This window comes from Halichoerus grypus, chromosome 5 (genome assembly GCF_964656455.1).
Source record: "Halichoerus grypus chromosome 5, mHalGry1.hap1.1, whole genome shotgun sequence".
NCBI classification, from domain to species: domain Eukaryota; kingdom Metazoa; phylum Chordata; class Mammalia; order Carnivora; family Phocidae; genus Halichoerus; species Halichoerus grypus.
The window spans coordinates 158,977,021-158,999,719 of NC_135716.1; the positions used below are offsets into that span (position 1 = coordinate 158,977,021).

At 49.7% G+C, this 22,699-nt stretch overlaps 2 protein-coding genes across 6 annotated transcripts; one reads left to right on the plus strand and one right to left on the minus strand.

The window, feature by feature from the left end:
* Positions 1-2,003: 2,003 nt before the first annotated feature.
* On the minus strand, positions 2,004-16,293 carry CDCA8 (cell division cycle associated 8). Of its 2 annotated transcripts, none has more exons than XM_036119062.2 (11): positions 16,196-16,293; positions 15,916-16,028; positions 15,667-15,795; positions 13,857-13,897; positions 11,126-11,198; positions 9,008-9,090; positions 7,477-7,541; positions 6,508-6,603; positions 5,257-5,383; positions 4,415-4,501; positions 2,004-3,376 (listed from the first exon to the last, which is right to left on the minus strand). In XM_036119062.2, the coding sequence occupies exons 2-11, from the start codon at positions 16,010-16,012 to the stop codon at positions 3,332-3,334; spliced, it is 843 nt and encodes a 280-aa protein (XP_035974955.1). In that variant the 5' UTR covers positions 16,013-16,028; positions 16,196-16,293; the 3' UTR covers positions 2,004-3,331. The 2 variants fall into 2 exon arrangements, with proteins under 2 accessions (XP_035974955.1, XP_035974956.1); XM_036119063.2 differs by having other exon boundaries at positions 15,916-16,053.
* A 333-nt stretch (positions 16,294-16,626) lies between these two features.
* On the plus strand, positions 16,627-22,461 carry AIRIM (AFG2 interacting ribosome maturation factor). 4 transcript variants are annotated; one of them, XR_013448253.1, is made up of 6 exons: positions 16,627-16,760; positions 16,925-17,202; positions 19,203-19,382; positions 20,824-20,942; positions 21,109-21,210; positions 21,813-22,461. XR_013448253.1 is itself a non-coding variant. In XM_036119061.2 (5 exons), exons 2-4 carry the CDS (start codon positions 16,928-16,930, stop codon positions 20,920-20,922), a joined length of 558 nt encoding a protein of 185 aa, XP_035974954.1. In that variant the 5' UTR covers positions 16,627-16,760; positions 16,925-16,927; the 3' UTR covers positions 20,923-20,942; positions 21,109-22,461. The 4 variants fall into 4 exon arrangements, 2 of the variants coding, with proteins under 2 accessions (XP_035974954.1, XP_035974952.1); XR_013448254.1 differs by having other exon boundaries at positions 22,000-22,461; XM_036119061.2 differs by having other exon boundaries at positions 20,820-20,942; positions 21,109-22,461.
* The last annotated feature ends 238 nt before the right edge of the window (positions 22,462-22,699 follow it).

Genomic DNA, 22,699 nt, shown 5'->3' on the forward strand with positions numbered 1-22,699 from the left:
TCTCGGTGCCAAGGCTGTGTTCTGGCCTCCACCATCTGCATCATCTGAGGATCGGAAGATGCCAACTTCATAGACCCTAAGATCAACTGAGGGAAAGACGATGGCAGAGTGTAGAAGGCAAGTGCAGATTACAGCTTACAGCGGGGATGGGGGGTGGTGGGCACTGTTTAACCAGGGAGGTGATGCAAGCAGGGGGCGGGGGGGCTGGGGTAGTGCCTCATCCTGTGGCAGGGAGGAGGCAGGCACCTGAGCCAAAGCAAATTGGATTCCAGACTCCCATGGAGTGCAGAGCCCAATGTGGACCCCAGTTCTGACCACACTCTCTCCTAGCGTCTCCAACGCCTCCCATTTCTGAAGCCTCAGGAATGATCTACTAGTAAAACCTTCAGCACATATGTGTCATGTTGTATTTTAGGTGTGGGTCAACAGCTGTCAATGTGTGAAATTAGAAAGGAAAACACTTCCCAGAGCTTGTGCACATGTGGGCGCGGAGACAGTTTTCCATCACACGCAAACTCATCGGTGGGAACGGGGATCGCAGTTCCTTTGAGCTACAAAGTGTGTCTGACACCGTGAACGAGCGACACTTAGGTGAGGTCCTGCCATTCACATCCCAAGAACTAGCTCTTCATACGAATAATTTAACCTAACTCTTCGTAAGGCCATACGTTTGGAATTCTTTCAACAGGAAGCCCCAAGTAGGGCTTCTGGAAAGATCAGGAAGCCTGCAGGGCCAAGAATGAACCTGGTGTTTATTGAAACTCTAGGACTCTTGGCGGCTGCCTCAGGCGCCCTGGTAAAGGGGAGGACTCAGGGCCCCACGCTCCCTCCAACCCAGAGCAACTCTGCTTTTATTCCCTTCATCCACACAGCAGAGGGTACAAAGTAAACTGCCTACTGGGGCGAGGCATGTAACAAAGGGAAGTGATCTAGCAGGGGTTGTTTTGAATGGGGAGAGGATTCTCTAAGGAAAGCTGCTCTCGGCTCCAGCTGGCTGTTATCAGATCTTATTTTTTGGAGGCTAGCATTTTTGTGAAATCTCGCAATTTTTAAATTGTAACTAATTCGAAAAAACAAAATCCAGTGAAAGTAAGCCTGTTTGGTTTGTGGGCTGGCAGTATGATTTAAATTTTCTTTGCAACATCCCAACCCTGTGATAGTTCAGACCATGCTTTAAGTCCTGGGATGGGGAATTCATTACGCTCCAAGTCCGCCCCTTATATGGGATGAAAGACTGCTCTATCTTCATCACATGACTGGTACCTGTGCGGCTCCTGCTACGTATACACATTCCCTACACCTGGGTCCATTTAGGCAGTGGTGCAAGTGGAACGAAATAGGGTGAGGATGGCTCTGGGTCAAGCAGGTTGGGTCCTAAGTGTTTCCTTGAAGCCAGGCTCTTCCCGACACCGCACCAGATGATAAAGGAAAAGGTGTAAGCTTCAGGTTTGGTGACTGAATCACTGGAAATGAGTAACCTTTATTCCAAAGCTGTCCCTGACCACAGGATCCTTCCCCATCCATCACTGTCAGTGCCAGATGACCGGGCTAGATAATGACCCATTTTTATCTTCTGCCATTAGGTCCATGTGGATTATTTTCAGTGCAGAAAGAATTTTAGGCAGGCAGATCTGCCAGAGCCCTGGAACTCTGGGAGGCGAGAAGCATGAAAACTGCATTACCTGTGCCCCCGCTTTGTTCCCGGCCGACAAGCCTTGACTCTACGTGTAAACTATAGATAGCCTAGATTTTGTCCTCCCATGTTTCAATTTCTTGCTCCTGAACAAAGGTGTTGGGGGAAACCTACTTGGGGTGGGTTTCCTATGGCCTGCGTGTTGGGGTGAGGGCCCCATCTTCAGATATCAGAGTCTGCCTATAGGAAGGTTTCCGAATCTTCTGAGGAAAGCGGCTGCTCAGAGCCCCCCACTGGGATAGCTTCAGCCCCCAGATGGCCTCTAGTCCAGGCAGCACAGCCTGGAGAGGACAGACAGGCTGAATATCGATTAAAAACCAACCAACCCACAATTTATTGAAAACGGGTACCTTTTAGTAGCCCTAATTACAACAGCTTAAAAGATGCCATTAATCAGGAACACAATATGCACAAAAGTCTCAGGAAAGGGAGAATAAAACAACCTGAAAGGAATACAGCTACAGGACTGGATTGCTAGGCGGGTCACAGAGCAAAGTGACACGGAACAGAGGAATAGAACACAGCCACACAGGAAGACACAGTGAACTCCCAGTTCCCATGTTTTTGGACCACATCTCATGATTCGCCGGGGCAGAGGTACGGGCTGGGGCACAGGGACCAAGGTATGGACTCAGTAACTAGCCGATGCCCGGGGCACAGCCCACACACGTGGAATGAGGCCACCAGGCAATTTACACCTGCCCCCCCATGAACCCCATAAGAGGAAGTGCTCTCTGCAAAGTCTGTGGACCTGGCAGGGACCACTGGACCACGGAGAGCTTAGAGATGATAGTTCCTCTGTAGCTGGTCACATAAAACCCTAGACTAAGCTAAGCCCTAGGATGCTCTTATCCAAATTCCTACCAACTAGAGAGGTAGAGGTGCCAGACATGGAAGCTGCCTCCAAACCAGTTTTTGGTCTTCGGTAAAGGGATAAATACAAACCGCAGTTCCACAAGTCAGCTTGGAAGAAACTACTGGGCACAGCGGGTGTTAGATCCCAAAGCCCCATTTAGTATCCACCACAGCCGAACGCAGGGATGGGGGCCGCCGGGCTGAGATGGGCTCAGCTGTGGCCACTGCTGGGACACGTCCCGTTCTGCTGTCCTGTCCCCATTTGTATGCTTCCTCCCAGCTCTCTGGACCCATCCTCCCATGGCCCAGAGCTCTCACTTCTCTGAGCCTAAAACTCCCAGCCTCGAGCAACACGGAGCGGAAATGGCAGATGCAGAGGGTTCTCTGAGGTGGGGGAGCAGGCAGTCTTCCTGGGGACGTGAGGTCCTCCCATGCCACTGCCACTGGAGGAAGGGCAGGACGGAGAGGATGCCGGGTTACACGAGGCAGAAGGCGGCAGCTCTGAGAGCAGGGAGGAGAATTCTGCTGGGAGAATGACAGGAAATTTCGGCTGCACGGATGCAGCAGGCATTGGGGTTGGGAGGCGTGAACAGCAAAGCTTTATCTAACCAACAGGGGAGCAGCGTGTCTCCCCGCTTCCCAAATTCTCCCAGAGGAACACCACTCCCTGCCCTGGAACTTCACGCGCAGACAAACATCCGGAAAGGAAGAGGTCTCCTCAGGGTCCCGGAAGTGCCCGTTGAAGGTCCATCGAGTCAGGTTTGGCTTCTCGGCGCGGCAGCCTCATTTGTGAGTCCGTATGCTGCTGCAGATCTGGGCGAGGCGGCTCTACAAAGGGAAGAGGCGGGTCACCGAGCGAAGACAGCACTGGCCATGCCTGCCTGGTAGCCACTTAGAGTGTCCTCAGGTGACACTGGATTTGGGTCGGCAAGTCTGAGTGAGCTCAGCCCTCCGTTCTCTATCTATACCCCAAACGAATGAAGTGTCCCGAATCTCCACTTCTCGTCTGAACAAAGGGTAAAACAAGGCCTCAGATGAGCCGGCAGTGCGGCGGTGCAGCTAAGAGGATGAATGTCACTGGATCCGGGCGGCTGCCACCAGGCCGGCTTCCCTGATGTACCCCTCCCAGGCCCCCCAGAGGGGGGCGCCGAGGGCAGCCATGTTTGCACAGAGGGCTCCCATCCCCCACCCAGGACGGTGCTGACTGGACCACGGGGGCCCATCTGACCAAAGCTGAACCAATTCAGTTTCCATCCTGAGGATCTGAGGGGAGCCAAGGAGCTGGACAGTCAGTGCTGGGCATTAGAGCAGCGACGTCAGGGCTGGGAGTGTGGCAGCCAGAAGCCGCGCGGAAGCCAGTACTGAAGGAGAAGGCGCGGGGGCGTGAAGGGGGCTCTCTGTCGAGAGGGAGGGATGACGGAGTGTCAGCGAAGTGCATGCATGAGCCTCAGAGACAGAGGCTACGGGAGCCGGCGCGCACCAGAACGCAGCTCCGTAAACGCCTGTCGCGGGAGGTCCCACGGCTCCAGGGGCCTGGCTGTTCAGCGCTTTCTTTGATTCTGTGGGACTCCTCGGAACGAGCCCCTCCCTGCAGGAAGCCTCCCTCCCTGGCAGTCGGTCACGCCTTCGCATACTGGCGCCAACTGCCCAAACGAGGCAGAATTTTGATTCTGCTGTGGAACTTTCGTGGCAGGCACCCCGGGACAGACTGAAAGGCAACATCAGTCCAGGGACAGAAGTGCTGCTAAAATCCCTTGGGGGGAGACGACAGCACAATGCTAAGTATGAAGCCTAGGCCCAAAAGACAATCCTAAGTACAGCAAGCTGTTGGAGGCATCCCGTTGTGCGGAGGGTTACAAGACTCACGGAGAGTTTCCTGATGTTTCCCAAGGCCTCTGGGTCCAGCTGTGCGATGTCCATCCTCTGCAAGTCACTAGCCAGTAATCGCATGCTCTGTGTGGAGAGCAGAGTGGGTTCAGTTGCCGTGTCCCTCGAGGCAGGACCCTGCACCCAGTGCCCCAGTGCGCCCCAGGGGTCCCCTTGATATCCTGCACTTTTGGGCAGGGGGAGCGGGGAGTGGTGAGGCAGTTAGGAGATGATGACATCAGTGTTCTCCCTGGCTTGAGACTGGCCCACCCGGGGACTAAGGGCACGGACATTAGCTTAGACATGCCCTGCAGACATAGCTGAGGTGCACCTTCCTCCCTCCCAGGAGCTGAGGTCCGCAACTGGTTCTAGCCAGCTCAGGGCAACTGGGCTCAGCCCACGTCAGAACCGCTCCAAGTTACCCAGAGCGGGAGACACAGCTCACGTGCCCCTTCCTAGAGCACACACCGACGCTGCCTTCCTCTGCACTCCCTTTAGTAGCTCCCTTACTGCACGTGTCCTGTGACCCTAGACTTGACTGTGAACCTATCTCGACTACTGAACGGCTTCCCAAGAGCAGGAATCATGTCTACACCTGGGGCCTCCCATAAGGCAGGTGGCCAAATGTTAGCTGATGAACAAACGGAACACGGAGCCGGGCAAGGATCCCAGCCTGGGCCTCCAGCCGGGGCGAGAAAACTGGTTCGGAGTCCTGCAGAAATGTGCACATCAGGATCCATGTGACCCAAAGGACTGTGGGGGTGAGGAGTGGGTGACGGGCCAAGGAAAGAAATGCCCAGGGAGCCGCGCATGGCGGGCTGGCCTCCCTGTGAGACGCTCACCTCTCCACCGCCCACTGGCACCGTGAGGAAAATCTCTCTGCTGTCGGCAAGAGGGCTGCCATTCACGGAGATGTTGTAGATCCGCTCTCTGGCTGCTGGAGTACGCAGGCCCGGGGTCTTGAAGACCCTGCGAAGTGGGAAGATCTCTGTCAAGATGGCTTGGCAGAGTGAGTGACACAAGGCGCCATGAGCTCTTCCAACCCCCATCTGGCCTCAAGCTGTAGTTTTCAAATCCTGCATTTCTAAGAAGGCGAGTTCTAAATTTAGGGCAAAAAGTCTTTTTAAACGGTAATGACTACACACAGCTGGAGAAGGGAGCGTGTAATGATCAAACACGCATCTAGCCAGTCAGTTCTTATCCATGGAAATCTTAGGTCCCAAGCTCTGCATGGACACCAGTCATCCATCCATCCACAGAGCCAGAAATAAACTATGGTTAATGCACTTCCAAGAGTGGCTAAGTGCTTCCAGCAAGAGGAATTTTCCAGGGTCAAAAAAGGAGGATTCAGAGATTACATCACATTAATTCCCAAATAAACTTTCTCAAGACAGTTAAAATCCTGCTACCTGTTTTTCTCTAAATGTCCTTTGCTTTATGCACATGTGAAAAAACAGTTCAAGAGTGGGAATTAAAAGAAGTCTTCCTCCCTCTCCTCACCCCAGAGATCCCGACTTTCAATTCCTTATGCCTTCCAGAAACATTCTCTGTATCTAGACACAAATGGGATCATTTAGGACACACTGTCGTGCTGCATGCTTGGAGACGCCCGTGGTCACGATGCTGCTCCATCAGCACACACAGAACTGCTTCTTTATGGCCCCAGAGCATTTCCTATCCAGCTGACCAGCCTGGTGGAAGACGTTAGCTTCCAGCCTGGGTCACATTAGTCTCCCTGGTGTGACGTGGTGCCCGTTCTCACTCTTACCAAGGGTATAGGAGAGTACCTACCCATTTTGAAAAAATATTTTTGTTGGTCAGAAACAGAAAAGGCAGAACGAGAGTCACTAGAAGCCTCCTAGTCCTCAGAGGCAGCATGTTCTCCTCTCATCAGATAAAGACTCATTTTGTCGCTGAAAACAGGTAAACCTGCACTCAGGGGAGAGGCAGACACTCGGAAGCCCAGACAGCTACCCTCTTCCAAGAGGGCTTGCCGGGCCAAGAAGTTGAGTGTTTTCCCACACTCCTTTCTTACGGACTGAGGTGAACTGCTGGGCTCCCACCCAGATGCAGGCGCTGCCCCCATTACTCACCTCGAGTCAAACCTGGGGGTCAGGCCTGGAGTTGGTTTCACCATAGACAACTCCAGCCGGCCCACAGCTGGGGTGACAGTGTTATAATGGCTTGACCTGCAGGTGAGAAGAGGCCATTAGGTGCACAGGTCCCACATGGAGGGCACTGACCATGTGGCTACGTCCCGAGTGCCTCACGTACACTAACTCGTGCAGCCCTCCCAACAACCCCAACAACCCCGGACCCGTGGCTGTGAGCCTCATTTACAGCCGCAGAACATCGAGCACACCGAGTCAAACAACTTGGCCAGGATCACACAGCCCATGAGGGTGGGGCCAGAGCTCTGAAGCTGGGCAGTCAGCCTCCGGTGTCCGGCCTCTCAGTCAGGCTAACGGAACAGGAGGAAGGAGACAGCCTCTCGACACCCTGCAGGCCCCTTAGCCAGAGTTCCTGTCCTCCTGCGAGGCACCCACCACCGCTCAGGGAGAGTCTCTCCTTCACAGACACACATCCCAGCCACTACATTCTAACCTTCTTGAGATGTGGCCCCCCGGGCCCATCCCAAATGGTTTAGCAGGGCTCAGCATAATTAGTTCAAGTCGATGGTGATTCTTTACTGACTAGGACCAGGAGGAACACTTCAAGAAACAACTATAGTAGGTAGGTGAAAGCCACTTTGCGACTGGCCACAGGGGAGCTCTGCCCGTGGGCTGTCAGGCAAATGAACAAAATTTGCAGCACTTACGATAGGTTTCTAGTCCTCTCTCCCTGGTGGCATTAAAACAAACAAAAAGTGGGGGAGGATAGAGGACGCGGGCAGAACTGGAGAACGTGTTGCGTCAGATCATTTCTAGAGGCCCCTCCAGCTTGGAGACTCAAGTTCTACTCGAGCGCAGGCCACAAGAGCCCTTTCACCCCCGCCTCTGCCATGAGGAACGGGGCTCTCCAAGAACACCAAAACACACATGGACGTTCGGAAAACCTGTCACCTTTTGCTTTTGCCTTTTCCTTGTACGGACTGGGTTCTCTTCTTGGATGGAGGACACCTTTTGACCTGGATTCACAATCAAATGACACTGTGGTTATAAAAAGCCCCAAAAAGGGGAAAGTGAGGGAGGGTAAAGGGTAAGAAAAGGAAGGGAGGGGGACCCACTCCGGAAATAGGGGTTGATGAATATGAGCTCTATCTCCCAGAAGTAAGTGGCTTAAGTAATACAGAATGTGACCGATCCATTAAGGACTTCCACCGGCTGGGTCTTCAAAGTAGAGGGTTTTGGCCAAGATTAAAGGTAAATCTCTTTTAGAGGGGCGCCTGGGTGGCTCAGTCAGTAAATGTCTGCCTTCGGCTCAGGTCATGATCCCAGGGTCCTGGGATCGAGCCCCACATCTGGCTCCCTGCTCAGTGGGAAGTCTGCTTCTCCCTCTCCCATTCCCCCTGCTTGTCTTCCCTCTCTGGCTGTCTCTCTCTCTGTCAAATAAACAAATAAATAAAATCTTTAAGGGAAAATAAAAAGGTAAATCTCTTTTAAACTGACTGCAGCCTGGCCGGGACCCCCCATCGCTCCCCCATGAAATGCTGCTGTGAAGGTCACTCAGGCCATCCCGGGGTACCCAATCTTCCCCGCTGCTCTGGCTGTCCCTGCACAGGCTGGCATGAGCTCCTCTTCCTAGCTTCCCTCCTCAGCCTCCCCCTCCACGCCCTCCCTGCACAACCTCATTGATACCCACACTGGGAGTCAGTGTGCCTCTCTATCTCCTACTCCTTCCTGAGCTCCAGGCTGAAATTTCAGAAAAGGATGGATCCCTCGACGTGTCAAGTAACTGGCACCTCGGCTGCTCGCCTTCACCTGAACCCAGCACTGCTCTTCCTCCTGTGGGCCGCCTTCCACAGACGAGGGGAGCCTCAGCTAGAGACGGATCAGTCATCCCTGCTTCCTCACTTCCTCCACTGGTCCTGCTCACATTTGTCAAAACCATCCCTTCTCTGTGTATAGGATCAGGGCCTCAGTTTAAGAATTGCAACAGCCTCCCAACTGGTTTCCTTGTCTCTGGTTTTTCCCCTCTCCCATTTGTCACTCACCGTGACCAACCTGATGAAATGGAAACTTCTGAGCTTGGCACACAAGGCCATTCATCGTCGGGCCTTCCTGTACACAGATCACCCACAGCTTACAGCCCTGTCATCCCCAACGGCTTCCTGTTCCTTAAATGGAACTTGAAGGAACTTTCCTATCTCCTCCTGGGCTTCCCTTCCCTTTCTTCTCCAGCTAGTGAAATCTCCCTCACTTTTAAAGGCCTGGGTGTACCCTAAGCAGGGAGGTAAAATTTGATAGCTTCCTCTTCTGCCTTCTATGTGCTTTATACACACTTCTCTGATCGCTTTTGTTATGAGCCATTTAAATGGGTTCTTCTCTACTGAACAGTGAACTCGGGCGGGTGGGGTTGGGCAAGAGGAGGTCAGGTATTTTTGTTTCCTTGTCTCCTGTCAGCTCCTAACCCCAAACCCAAGTGCCTACTTACTCTTGCAGTTTGAAGATTCTTGTTCTTATTTTCTTCTTCTTCCTCTTCCATTATCATTTCATCCACTTTCATTATCTTTCGTGCTATAAGAAACAGTTTTAACAAAGTGATCTTTCTCATAAGAATAAACTTTCATGCATTCACGTTTCTTAGAGGAAATAAAACATATGCAATCTTAGGCTGTAATCAAGAAATAGACTTTGAATATAAACAAGATGACTTTTTTTTTTTAAAAGAGGGTTTAGACAGAGAAAACTAACCAGACTGGTTAATGAAGCCCATGTGATGCCCAGCATTCCGGTGAGAGCGCAGATGCTGGACTCTGCTAGACTTGAGTGTGAGGCCCAGTCCTAGCATTGCCCAGGTCATGGGGCTTTCGTTGTGCTGCTTCAGTTTCCTCATCTATAAAAGGGAGTAGTCACTTCACAGGGGTATTATGAGACCTGGGATGTGCTCCACAAGAACAGAGTCTTCGTTACTCTTGTTCCTATTTCCCCAAACCCTAGAATTGTGCCTGTGAGTGTTTAAGTGTCTGTGGAATGAATGAACATAAAGCCTTTGGACAGTACTGGACACATGTCATAAGAAGTATTATTTATTACAGGGGCGCCTGGGTGGCTCAGTCGTTAAGCGTCTGCCTTCGGCTCAGGTCACGATCCCAGGGTCCTGGGATCGAGCCCCACATCGGGCTCCCTGCTCAGCAGGAAGCCTGCTTCTCCCTCTCCCACTCCCCTGCTTGTGTTCCCTCTCTCACTATGTCTCTCTCTGACAAATAAATAAAATCTTTTTTTTAAAAAAAGTATTTATTACAATAAAATATTATTTACATAGACTAGAAAAAAACTTTCTAAGCCCGCTGCAGCTGTTTAGTGCTGAAAGTTAGTGTCTCACTGCTAAATCTGTACGACCACGAGCCAGACAATCTTGAGCAGGGAGTCCACAGAGAAAATTCAGGCATCTGATCATGGGGGGGTGGGGGGTGGGGGATCAGACGAGACAAATTTTTAGCTTTTTACTTCCTGACACATTAAATAATATATTTATCTTTTTTTTCCCCTTTTTCTTTTTGGAAGTAGCTTATAATGTAATCAAAGCCCAATGGTCAAGAGGGCACAAAAACAATTTTTACTGTTGGCTGACTTGGGTCCTGGTGTGTCTGCTCCCCGGGGGTGAAATCAGAAGACCCCCTCCCCCATCGCTGGAGCAAAACGTGTGGAATCCAGAAGAGAAACCGGTATTACCTAAATGTGGAGATAAGCCAAAGTGAACTAAAAAAGCCTGTAACTAGGAGGAGCCCCAGGAACACCTGAGTCCAATCCTGTCATTGCCTCACCGAGGCGGCACTGGGACATGACACCAGCAAAGTGAAACCCTCACGCTCTCCTCAGGCTACAGGGCCATTCGGATGGGAAGCAAGATGGAATAAGAACTGGACAGCGCTTCTGGCCCGACCCAGTGGACAAAGCGCCCTGGTTTGACCAGGGCAGCCCCAAAATCCAGGCCCTGGGTCAGGCCTGTCCTTGTAAGATGTGGACGCACTGAGCTATGAAAGCTTAACGACAGTAACATATAGTCTGTAAGAGCGCATCCTGTCCTGGTTCCACGCTCACCAATTACAACCGGGCTTCCCTAACACGTTCCCTCTAGGACAGCATTTCTCAGAGTGTGGGGCATGTGGGAGAGATGATTTTCCGCAGCAGGGCACTGAATCCAGGAACGTGGGGTGGCGCCCGGAGGATACTGGCCCATTCACAATTCTCTCTCAACCCTTCTGATCACACGGGAGTGCCTCGGTGGGCCTTACCACCGTGTTCTGGAACGCCTCTCAGGCCTGCCAACCTCTTTAACTGGAGCAGCCGATGGCAGTCATGGTTCCCACAAAGCTTTCCCTCTCCTTCCACTCTTACTCTTGCTCCCACATCGGCCGGGAGCTTGTGCACTATTAGTCCTACATACAATTAACTCAATGTGGTGGGCCAAAAATCACATTCTTGGATTTGCAAGACCGAGGACCAGGCATTAGAGGGAAGAGGCCCCACCACTGAGGCCTCTGAGCAGCCAGCCAACCACCTGGCTGCCACTCTCCCAGTTCAACAAGGGGTTCTGAAAAGTACTCACTTTTGGCAGATTTCAAGGGTGTCTGAATAGCTTCTGCTGTTAGTCTGTTTATTTCTGTGATATCCAGGTCAGCCTATGACAAACACAGTCAGAAAACACCAGGCATATTCCATCAAATATGGGGACTATTTTAAGAATCAAAACAATTAATTTTAAAAACACATTATTTGGGCGCCTGGGTGGCTCAGTCGGTTAAGCGTCTGCCTTCGGCTCAGGTCATGATCCCAGGGTCCTAGGATCAAGTCCCACCCACATCAGGCTCCCAGCTCCGTGGGGGGTCTGCTTCTCCCTCTGCCCCTCTCCCACTCATGCTCTTGCTCTCTCTCTCTCTCAAATAAATAAATAAATTCTTAAAAAAAAAAAAAACACATTATTTATTACATGCAAGACTGTTACGTATTAGTTATAACATGATATAGTGAACTCCTATAAATGCACCTTACAACCCAAGAGCTAAAACATTGCTGATTACTTGCTTCTAGCTCTGTATTCTTCCCTGTTCTATTTCCTTGTCTTCATCCAGAAGTGACCACTATCATTCCATTTGCTTAAAAGAAAGTGTGTGTGTGTTTTGTTGTTGTTGTTGTTTTTAACAAACATGTATGTGCTTAAATAATATTTTATTTGGTTTCGCTTCTGACCACTATTTGTTGTTGTAGTTCATTTGTTTTCAATGCCATGTAGCGTCCCACTGTGTGACTCTATCACAATGAATTTCTCCAATCTCCTGTCAACAGTCTTTTGCTACTCCAAACATCTTTTACATGTGTCTGATGCACGTGTCCAAGCTCTCTCTTGGCTGTATACTCTGGGATGGAGCACTGGAGGGTTGTTCCACCTATTATGCCAAATCATTTTCCAAAGTGGTTGCACTTGATTATGTCCCACTGGCAAACAATACAAGTTGCTAATGACTCACATTCTCTACAATTGGTGCTATACTAGACTTTTTCTCTCTCTCTCTCTCTTTTTTAAAGTCTAGAGAGTCAATAAGGTTTTCTGTTGCACCCACGGGCCCTTCAAAAAGGCTTCTAGTCGCGGCCATTCTAACTAAATGTGTTCCCAGTGGTGACTACCTATGTGAATGAGAATAGCCACGAGCAGGCATGATTCTATGCCTTTCCTTGCAGGGCACATGTAAATATCAGAAGAGTTGTTATAGACTAGGGATGACAGGTTTCACCTCCAGACTGGTAGGGACTCCACGGAGTGCTCAGAGGAGCATTCGGAGGCTGTCCAATCTTAGCAAGAAACAGAGCTGTGGGAGATTAGCCAGGTCTGAAATGGCTGATGGAACAGACAGTGGCCAACCACGTGCCATCTCTAGAAACAACTGGCATGTTATGAAGGTATCGGTGGTGGCAGGCCACTGATCACCTTCGTGCAGAAGAGTTAACAGGCCTAAGACGGATATCCATGGAAGGGCCTGTTTGCACGGATGGGCTGGTGGCTTGCATGAGAACTTGGATTTTAGGGTTCCCACCATTCCCTGGTTAGAGTGGCTCTCTGGGCCTAAGCTTTGTACAAACAACATGGCTTACGCTGCACACCTGCCTTCCTCCTGGAAGCCTGGAATTTTGGTACATGCTAGGCAGAAGATGCCTATGTGACCAGCCCCCAGTAAAAATCCTGCGCATTGAGTCTCTAATAAGCTTTCCTGATAGACAACATTTCACATGTGTTGAAGTAAGGTGTCCCATGTGACTCCACTGGGAGAGGACTCTTGGGAGCTTGCGCCTGGTTTCCTCTGAACCCAGGTGCCCAGGCACCTTTTCCCTTTGTTGATTTTGTTTTGTATCCTTTCACTGTAATAAATCATAGCCATGAGTATGACTATATGCTGAGCCCTGTTGAGTCTTCCTGGAAGTGGTCTTGGGAGACCGCCACATACCTAATCTTTATGAACTTTTGTGCCCAAGTATCAATCCTTTCCTGAGTTCTAAATCATATTAGCTAAGGCTACAATTCTCTCAGCTTGGTGTGATGACACTGGCTATTTCATATTACATTAGAAGCTCTCTGATTTGTAGTTCTATATGTCTGATTAATTAAAAAGAGGGTGATGCATTAGCTAATGAGTATAATTCACCTCAGAGGTAAGCCTTTTGAAACATTAGATCTGGGTGTGTGGAGGCAGGAACGTATTACAAAGAAAGAGAAAGCCAGAACTAAGAATGTTTTACTAGCTCTTGATTTTAATTTTCAGTGATCCCCACTCCTCTCCTACAATATTCACCCCCAAATTCTCTTTTTCTTGATTGAACAACTGGCTCTGAAACACCTTTAACTTCTGAGGCCAGTGGAGATCTGCTCTTCCATGCTACTATGAATCCTTGGTAGTCCGGTCCCTTCAAACCCTGAGATTCCAAGAGATTCTAATAACGCATAGAAGGATGTAGATTTTTGGGGACTCTGACACCTAGCAGGCCAGGCCATTAGGTAATGACCCAGGGGCTTAGAGGGACTTGGGCTTGAGGCTTCTGCTTTGCCTGAGAGGTCAGGGCAGAGAGCTACAAGGAACCTGCCAATAACAGAACTGCCTCCCTCTGTAGAACTTGACAGTATCTGGGCTTCACGGACTCAGCATTTGACAACCATAGATTTTCAGTTGACACAAACAGGATATGTCCCCTGCGAAACCGCTTCCATAGTAAGCACCCTCTGGTTGGATTTTGTGACAGGATTAAACTTAAAAACTAACCATAGTTCCAAATTAGGACAGATCACTTACTGTTGCTGCCTCTTCCAGCGCCTGTTTGTTTCCTCCAAGGGCTTTAAAAAGAACATTTTATTTAGTTACTCTCAGATCTTAATGATAAACGATCTTCCCTGATATAACCCGTTATCTGTCTAGAACTGGACCAGATTAAGCCCTGGCTTCAACATTCAAGGACCTTTACAACCTCGTTTAATTTTTCTCCACATCTGGCTGGCCGCCTTATCACATATTCTAGGTCCCACCACACCCAAGTCCTTATTTCCCAAATGTGCCGCCATCTCTCATGACTCCGTGCCTTGGCACTTATTATTTCCTCTACCGGAAATGCTCCTCTGCACCCGACAAATTTCTAATTCATCTTTCAAAACTCAGTTCAAATCCAAAAGTCTAGTTTTCTATCACAACAGATTGCGTCGAAGTGCTGAGCTAGTTGCTCACTCTCATCATACCCAACAACTACTCAGAGCTGTTTAAGTGTCTACCCTGCCTTGAACTGAATTCCTTGAAGACAGTTTCGGGCAAAAATATGGCATGGGGTAGGTATGTAGCCAATGTGTGTTGAATGAAGAGGTCTGTGCAAGTTGTAGATGTAGAATAAAGTTCGGTTAAGCCTCCTTCAGAAACTCTCATAGTGTCCTGTAGAACTGTTAAGAATTCACACTTTGAACCAGAATGCCTGGTTTAAATACACTCTGCTACTAACTAGCTTATGAGACCTTGAGCAAAGTAACCAACCTCTCTGTGCCTTAATTTTATCATCTACAAAAGAGAAACAATATTAACAATGAATACCTTTGTTATGAACATAAAATTAGTTAACACATGCAATACACTCAGTAGAATCCCTGTCTGGCATAGGAAGCACTATATAAATGTACCTACTGACCACTACTCTTTCCTTTTTCTGGTACTTACAATTTTGACTATATAATCACGTGTGCACTTTTAAAAGGATCCTCCTCTACTAACTCGTAAGCTCCTGAGGGTAGGCAACATCAGTGTTATTTCCCAAAGCATTTTCAGCCCCTAGCATTGTGACTGAGACATGCTCAATGAATATTTGTAGAAACATGCAAATAAAAGGGCAAGTCAAAGAATCATTAAATATCTATTTGAATAGAACGCGCATTTCTATTCAGGAAGGAGCCTATGTAATGTGTAATAAGGAAAATAGGAAAAGTAAGGGTAACCCAGCAGAAATGAAAGCCTCTTGCACGTCCTTGGACATTTAACAAGGGAGTGGAGGACAGGCTGCAATTTTTCTCTGGCCAGAAAGAATCAAGTCCTTGCACTTCACCATTTGATTTGCTCATTTTTTAAGTTGACAGTTTCCATAAGATGCAGAAAGCACTGCTTGGGGGTTATCCTCCCATCTGAGCTCTGGTAGCAAACCAAGTTATTCATTTATTTGTTTTTAAATGATTGGATAAAAATATTTTAAAAAGAGTGTTTTGTGACACATGAAATTCACACAAAATTCACTTTTCAGTGTGTCCATAAATACATTTTACTGGGACACATACCTGCTCATTCATTACAGCTGTTCTGGACATGTAACAGCTTGAGTTGAGTAGCTGCAAGAGAGAACCCTCGAGCCCAGAAGGCCTAAAGTATTTACTATCTGCTCCTTTACAGAAGACGTTCGCCTACCTGCAGGGGTATATGACGTTAAGAACCACGCAGAAAGGTAAAGCAAGGAAGTGAGATCAGGAGCGGGGGAAGCGGTAAGGCTGCAATTTCCTAAAGTGATCCTGAAGACCTCACTCAGGTGACCACAGAGGCGCCCCGGGCCGAGGCCTGGGGAAACGGGAGCAGCTCTTACCAAAGTAGTCGAGCCAGTTCATCTCGCGCAGCGCCTTGGGGAGCCGCAAGATCTCGATGTTGTACAGATTATCCATCTCCTTGAGGAGGTTCTGCCTGTCCGACTGAATTTGCTTGGATCGTATTTGCACTGCGAGAGGGCCAAGCCGACAGAACACGGGTCACCGGCGGGTGAACCGGGCCTGGAACCCGTGCTGCCCGCACCCCAACCCGCCGGCACCCCGCGATCGCCCCGGGCTCCGCCCCCTACCTTCACGGTCGAAGTCCCGAAGAAAGGAAGCCAGCTTCCGGCTCCGAACCGAGTTGGTCTTGGCCACCCGACTGCCGCCCTTCCTAGCCGGAGCCATGGCGCTTGGGTGGAGGCTGAGGGGAGCGGGGGATGCAGCCACTGGGGGGTCAGCGGCCGAGGTCGGGGAGGGAGAGTAAGGGGGCCGCGGAGGAGCGGGAGAGGGCGGACGGGCGCCCCACGGGGCTAATGGGGGGGGCCTGCCCTTGGAGACCCGAGCATAAAGGAGTCGCAAGGCACGTACCTGCGGGTCACGAAACGGGTTGAGAAAAACCTCGCCGCTCCAGCTGAGGGGAGGGAGTAGCTCCGTGCCTAACCGGACGTGCGACGGCCGCCACCAAATTCAAACTGCCACAGGCTGACGAATGAGAAGTCGCCGTCTTAGGAGGAGGGCCCCACAGCATCCAATCACAAGGAAGCTCCGCGGCCAGGCCGCCCGTGCACACGTAGGACTACCGCACCCAGAAGGCACTGCGGTCTACGACATACGTTCGCGACTCGGTAGCTGCGCTGGGGCATGCGCAGAGAGACCGCGGGCGCTTGGTGGCGGCCTTGGCGGGTCCTCAAATTTTGATGGAATTAGCTTGAAGTTCTCCCGCTGGTTTAAGGAAAGCGACCGGCAGTTTCCGGGAAAGGAGACAAGATTCTGGCTCTGGAAGTACGGGTTCGGAGACAGCGCTTCGGCCCGGGGAATCCGCATTCTGAAACTGGAGACTACCCGAGCCGCGGGCGAACCTCCTCCGAGGGCTGGTCGGGAAACCCTCCCGGGGGTGGGAAACCAAGGTCCTGCCTGCAGAGCCCCTCTAAAGGTAAGACAACGCCTCGCGTCAGGGCGTCCTGTCGGAAGGGATACACAGCCCTTCGTGAGCAGACCCTGGTTTAGCGGGACCTCACTTGCGCACGGAAATCACTGGACCCGCTACTTGCCCTTCCGACTTGAGACCCTAATACTGTTTTTTGTTTATCTCGGCAGAAGATGACTCAGGACCAGCCTTTGCTTGCTGTGCACGAGGCCCTGAGGAAGTGCTTTCCCGTGGTGGAGGAGCAGCAGGGCCTGTGGCAGAGCGCGCTGAGGGACAGCCAGCCCCTCCTGGCCTCCCTCAGCAACCTGGCAGAGCAGCTGCAGGCGGCCCACAATCTGCGGTTCGAGGACGTGCCTCCACTTCGGGCCTTCCCAGACTTAAAGGAGCGGCTGAGGCGCAAGCAGCTGGCGGCTGGCGACACTGTCTTGGACAAGTTAGGGGAGAGGCTGTAAGAGTTCGATGCCACTCCTTCTTGGCGGAAAGATTGAAAAACTTGGTGTTTAATAAGTAGCTAGGATCAGTCAGAAGAGTGTTTTTCCCTTTACTTGAGAACATGGGATTTGGAGGTGTCTCAACCTTGCCTCCTTTCCACTTGTTGCAATGGGACCTCTTGTCAAAGAGTCATTTTATGGGGTGCCTGGGTGGTGCAGTCAGTTGGGCTTCCGGCTCTTGGTTTTGGCCCAGGTCGTGATCTCAGGTCGTGAGATCAAGCCCCATGTTGGGCTCTGCACTCAGTGCAGAGTCTGCTTGAGACTCTCCCTCTTCCAAATAAATAAATCAGTCTTTTTTTTAAAAAGTCACTTTATGGCATTTCCCTTGTCACGTAGGGCACGGCAGTGGTGGTCTCAGTAGAAGTTACAAAAGTGGAAAAGAAAAGCAATCGAGAAAGCTTAATAAGCCCTTCGCTATTGTCTTCTTTTGTCAAAAGCAGTGAGGAATTGTACTTTAAACTTAGTAGGTGCTAGAGCTAAGGGTTTTACATATATTCTCATATAAAATCTTTTCAACATCTCTGACTTAACCACACTTAATCCCATTTTGCTGGTGAGGAAACAGGCTCAGATTGCTTGTGGTCGCACAGCTAGTAAATGGTAAAGCTGGGAGTCTAACTCAAGTTTGCCTGACACCAAGGCCAGAGTGTTCAACCACCACTCTGTTCTGCTGTACACTGGTGTCTCTGTGCCAGGCAGAGTACATCTCTAAACTCTTAGTGTGCCTGACGTGAGACCCTCTATCTTACAGTTGTAAGTATTGAGGATAGACAAGAGACCTGGCACATAGGCCTTTCCTTCCTTCCTTCCTTCCTTCCTTCCTTCCTTCCTTCCTTCCTTCCTCTTTCTTTCCTTCCTTCTTTTTAAGATTTATTTATTTTACAGAAAGAGCACAAGTGGGGGAAGGGGCAGAGGGAGAGAGAATCTCAAGCAGACTCCGCACTGAGCACAGAGCCCCATATGGGGCTCCATCTCATGACGCATGAGATCATGACCTGAGCCAAAATCACAGGTCGGATGCTTAACCAACTGAGCCACCCAGGCGCCCCGCACATAGGCCTTTTCTTGACTAGAACAAAAGTTTCTGGTGTATATGGTCTGTGCCATAGACTAATGGGAAATGGTCAGATATGGGGACCTTCTGTGTAGTCATTTGTACAAAATAACTAAGCACCTATGGGATGCCAAGCGCAAGGTGCTGGGAATATAACAATGAACCAGACTTAGTTTCTTAGTTGATTAGAAGAGAGACTGTCAAATTATGTTGTGGTATGTTCTGAGGTAGTGAACTTTTATTTTAGTTGATGACAGATTTTTGTGTGTGATTATCGGGCTGTTATTTTAAGTCTGTTTTTTTAATTGTGGCCACACATTTTGAAAGCCACAATTCTAGGTTAAGGAATGCTTTGCCCTCTGGGAAGTTGTGGCCTTCTCGGTGGCTGGGTCCCTTGGAGTCACCAGTGGAATGATAACAATACTGACCGTGAGCTAGGCACTTCCCTAAGCACCTTATAAGCACTATTGCATTTAATCTTCACAAGAACCCTTTCACTCATTCATTCATTGGACAGGTGTTTGTCGTTCTATGTCCAGTCTCAGTGTTCTAGGTACTTAGGGTGTGCAGTGAGCAAAACAGACCATTTTTATACACGATTGAGGATAAGTAACTTTCCTAAGATCTGCAGTAGTCTATGTGCGCCCAGAGCCAATTTTTCCCATTTGGACATTTGGCAGTATCTGGAGACATTGATCGTCACAACTTGGGGAGGATGGGGCATGGTTTGCTCCTGTCATCTAGGGGGTAGCAGCCAAGGATGCTACTCAGCGCCCTAAAATGCACAGGGCAACCCCTCACCACAAAGAACCATCCAGGTCGAAATGTGAGTGTGCTGAGGTTGAGGAACCCTGCCTCAGGCCTTCTCATGGTGTTGTCTAATAGGAGACTTTTTTCCCCCAGAGCCACCCTCCTCAAGGTGCGTGACACCGTCAGCAGGCACGTGGAGCAGGTGCTTGAGATCTATGAGCAGCATGCAGCCTCGATTGGCATTGATGCTGTTCTGCAGGCTTCAGTGGTCAGCCCTTCTGTGGCTGACATGTTGGAATGGTTGCAGGATATTGAGAGACATTATCGAAATTCGTATCCTTTGCACACGTTTCAGTGTCCAGAGCTGCTTCAGGAAGTCTTTTTAATTTCAGTTTTCGCGAGATTATACGACTATGTAGTATGGGTCAGTTCTTGGTCTCTGAACTTAGAGAAAAATAAAGCAGGGCAAGTGAGGGGGAGGGTGGAGTTGTGATTTTAAATAGGGTGGTCAGGAGAGGCCTCACAGATAGTGACATTTAAGAAAAGACCTAGAGGCGAGGGAGAGAACCAGGTGATATTTGGGGGAAGCGTGTGCCAGGTAGAAGAAACATCATGTGCAAAGGCCCCAAGGTAAGGTCATGCCTAATATGTTCCCAAAATAGTGTGGATGCCAGTGGGGCTAGACTAGAGTGAGGAGCGGGAGCCTAACAGGAGACGTGGTCAGGGAGATAGGGCCAGACCTTTAGGGCCTTGGAGGTTTTTGAAAGGATTTTGACTTTTGCTCTGAGTGAGATGGAAAGCTATTCAGAGGTTTTGAGAAGAGGAGTAAGATAATCAGCCTGTGTTTTTCACAGAGCTGCAGCCAACAGTACTGAGCACTGATTACATGCCTTTTTGTGTTCTGGTTCAGCCTGCCTCTCAGCCACCTTTCCTACTGCTCCACACATTGTTCCTTGCCGGCCAGATTGGGGGATTTACTCGGCCCTGAAACCAATCCATGCTTCCCCACTTCTGTGCCTTTGCTTATGCTCTTCCTGCCAGCCGGAATCTCCCTGCCGCCCTCTAAGTGGGAGGTAGGTGTCCTCTGAACTGCGCCGCAGTGTCCTCTTTGATATCACTGAGACTCTTTGTTTTCAGTTGCTAGTTTTTTCCCCACCACGGTGAGATCCTAGGTTGTTGGGGTGATGTTTCATCCCTCCAGCCCTGTAGGACTGTGAGTGAAGAGGTGCTTGGTAAAGATGGGTGGCATGGTTGAGTGCTGCCACCTGGTGAATAGAATGATAGCCCCCCTTTCACTCTTTGCTTCCCGTAGCTCTCCCCAGGGCATTTTCCCCTTTCAGCATATTTCATTTGCTTTTTTTTTTTTTTTTTTAAGATTTTATTTATTTGACAGAGAGATAGCGAGAGCAGGAACACAAGCAGGGGGAGTGGGAGAGGGAGAAGCAGGCTTCCAGTGGAGCAGGGAGCCTGATGTGGGGCTCGATCCCAGGACCCTGGGATCACAACCCGAGCCGAAGGCAGACGCTTAACGACTGAGCCACCCAGGTGCCCCCCTTTTTTTTTTTATTTAAAATTTTATTTATTTATTTGAGAGCGAGATCACGAGCGGGGGGGGAAGGGTAGAGGGAGAGGCAGACTCCCCACTGAGCAGGGGGCCCGATGCGGGGCTTAATCCCAGGACCCTGGGATCATGACCCGAGCCAAAGGCAGACACTTAACTGAGCCACCCAGGCACCCTCATTTGCTTTTTGAGCAGTCCTTAACTTCCAGGAAGTTACCTGAAGAGAAAGTACCTCCTGTCCTCGGTCCAGTGGGGAGATTTAGCAAACATCCAAGCTTTGCCCAAGGCCTGGGACCAAATTTCAGAAGATGAACACCAAAGCCTTGTGCAAGGTACTGGTTTTCATTTATTCCTTCATGTCTGCGGTCTCTTTGTATGTCTCACTTGTTTGGAAGCATTACAGAGATGCCCTTGCAGTGCCCCTGTATTTTTTATAAATCCGATGTTTTGTGTTCTCTGGAGAGCTGATTTGCCAGTTTTTCTCTCTTCCTATTCCAGATACCCTGTTGAATGTTTCCTTCTTCCTGGAGGAGTAAAGAAGCCGTGTGTTTACCAGCAAACTAGGGGGACACAGTTGAAGACTGATGTTGGTGCTTTCTGGTATGGTAACCTGACATACTTGAAAAATCAGTGCCTAGAGCCTGAGGACTGGCTTCTGATGCTGGGGCCTCTCCCTGCGACGTCACGGCTGAGGGCACATTGCCCTTTCCTAGGCTCCAGAGTGGAGGAGGCGGAGAGAATGCAGGAAAGGCAATGCAGGAGAACACGGGGGTAGGGGCTACTGCCACAGAAGTGGTAGGGAAGGAGCGGGTCGGGGAAGGGGTGTGGTCCACCCTCGGCGTCACCCAGAGCTCTGAGCTTGGTTGACACTCGGCCCTGTTCTGTGTATTTGTGTCAGTACCTGATTCTTTGATGGAAGATGATTCTTCTTGATGATTTAAAGAAATAAAGGTGATAATTGATGGAAGACAGTACAGCTCTTCCTCGACTTAGAGTGGGTTACATCCTGATAATCCCATCGTAAATTGAAAATATTGTAAGTCAAAAATGCATTTAATACACCTAACCTACCAAACGTTAGTCTAGCCTACCTTAAATGTGCCCCAAACACTCACATTAGCCTGCAGTTGGGCATAATCGTCTAACACAAGGCCTGTTTTACAATGAAATGTTGACTATCTCTGTAATTGATTGAAAAACAGAACAGCTATATGGGCGCCGAACGGCCGTGTCAGTTGTTTACCCTCGTGGTCTGGGGGCGGACTGAGCTGTGGTGTGTGTGCGGCTGCCCAGCATCACGAGAGAGGAGGGGGCTGCATGTCGCCAGCCTGGGAAGAGACCCACGTTTGTGAAGTACAGTTTCTGGTGGACATGTATTGCCTTTTGCAGCGTCGGAAGAGTTGAAAAATCCCGAGTCGAACCATCTGAAGTCAGGGCGGTGTGTCACTGTTTTCCAACTGCCGTAGCTCCAAGCCATCGTGACAGTTTCCGGAGCCCACCGCCAGGGGGAGGTGGTGCAGCATGAGTTAGGCTCAGAGCTTTGTCTTTGAGGAGTTGTTCTCCCGCCCCGTCTGAGAGTAACTGGCTGGGGATAGCGAGACTGCTAAAATGACAGGGGTTTTGACCAAAGCTGGCACCTGATTTGCCACATTCCTCTGATCTTGGAGTAGCTGCATGGTGGGAGAACACCGCCCAGAATCAGGCCATCAGGGTTACATTTCTGAAGCCCAGTGCCTTCATCTGTGAAATGGTCGGGCACTTCCAGACCTGTCAGCTTCGGGGGCTGTGGAAAAATCTGGGTCACTGGATGTAAAGAGGCTTAATAAAGAGTATAGATATTTTTAAAATGAATATGCCTTTTTTCTTACTGCAAAAGTGATATATATACTTTTTAAAAAGTCATAGGAAAACTGTAGAAAAAAATATAAGTGTAGAAAAGTATGAAACAAGCTCCATCAGAGATATTCTGATATATACCCTTTCAGTGTCCATATTCACAAATAAAAAAAAAAAAAACCCAAATATAGTATCATTGATATATACTGTTACTTAAATAGTCTTTTAAAAAAGAAAAAACAAAAACGAAAAT

Coding starts and splice junctions, on each gene's coding strand:
- CDCA8 (XM_036119062.2), bottom strand. CDS start 16,012: ATGGCTCCGGCTAGGAAGGGCGGCAGTCGGGTGGCCAAGACCAACTCG. Junction 6,604..7,476: donor GGAAAAGGCAAAAGCAAAAG/GTGACAGGTTTT, acceptor TCTCACCTGCAG/GTCAAGCCATTATAACACTG. Junction 4,502..5,256: donor TGCCAGTGGGCGGTGGAGAG/GTGAGCGTCTCA, acceptor CTCTCCACACAG/AGCATGCGATTACTGGCTAG.
- AIRIM (XM_036119059.2), top strand. CDS start 16,928: ATGACTCAGGACCAGCCTTTGCTTGCTGTGCACGAGGCCCTGAGGAAG. Junction 19,383..20,823: donor GAGAGACATTATCGAAATTC/GTATCCTTTGCA, acceptor ACTTCCAGGAAG/TTACCTGAAGAGAAAGTACC. Junction 20,943..21,108: donor ACACCAAAGCCTTGTGCAAG/GTACTGGTTTTC, acceptor TTCCTATTCCAG/ATACCCTGTTGAATGTTTCC.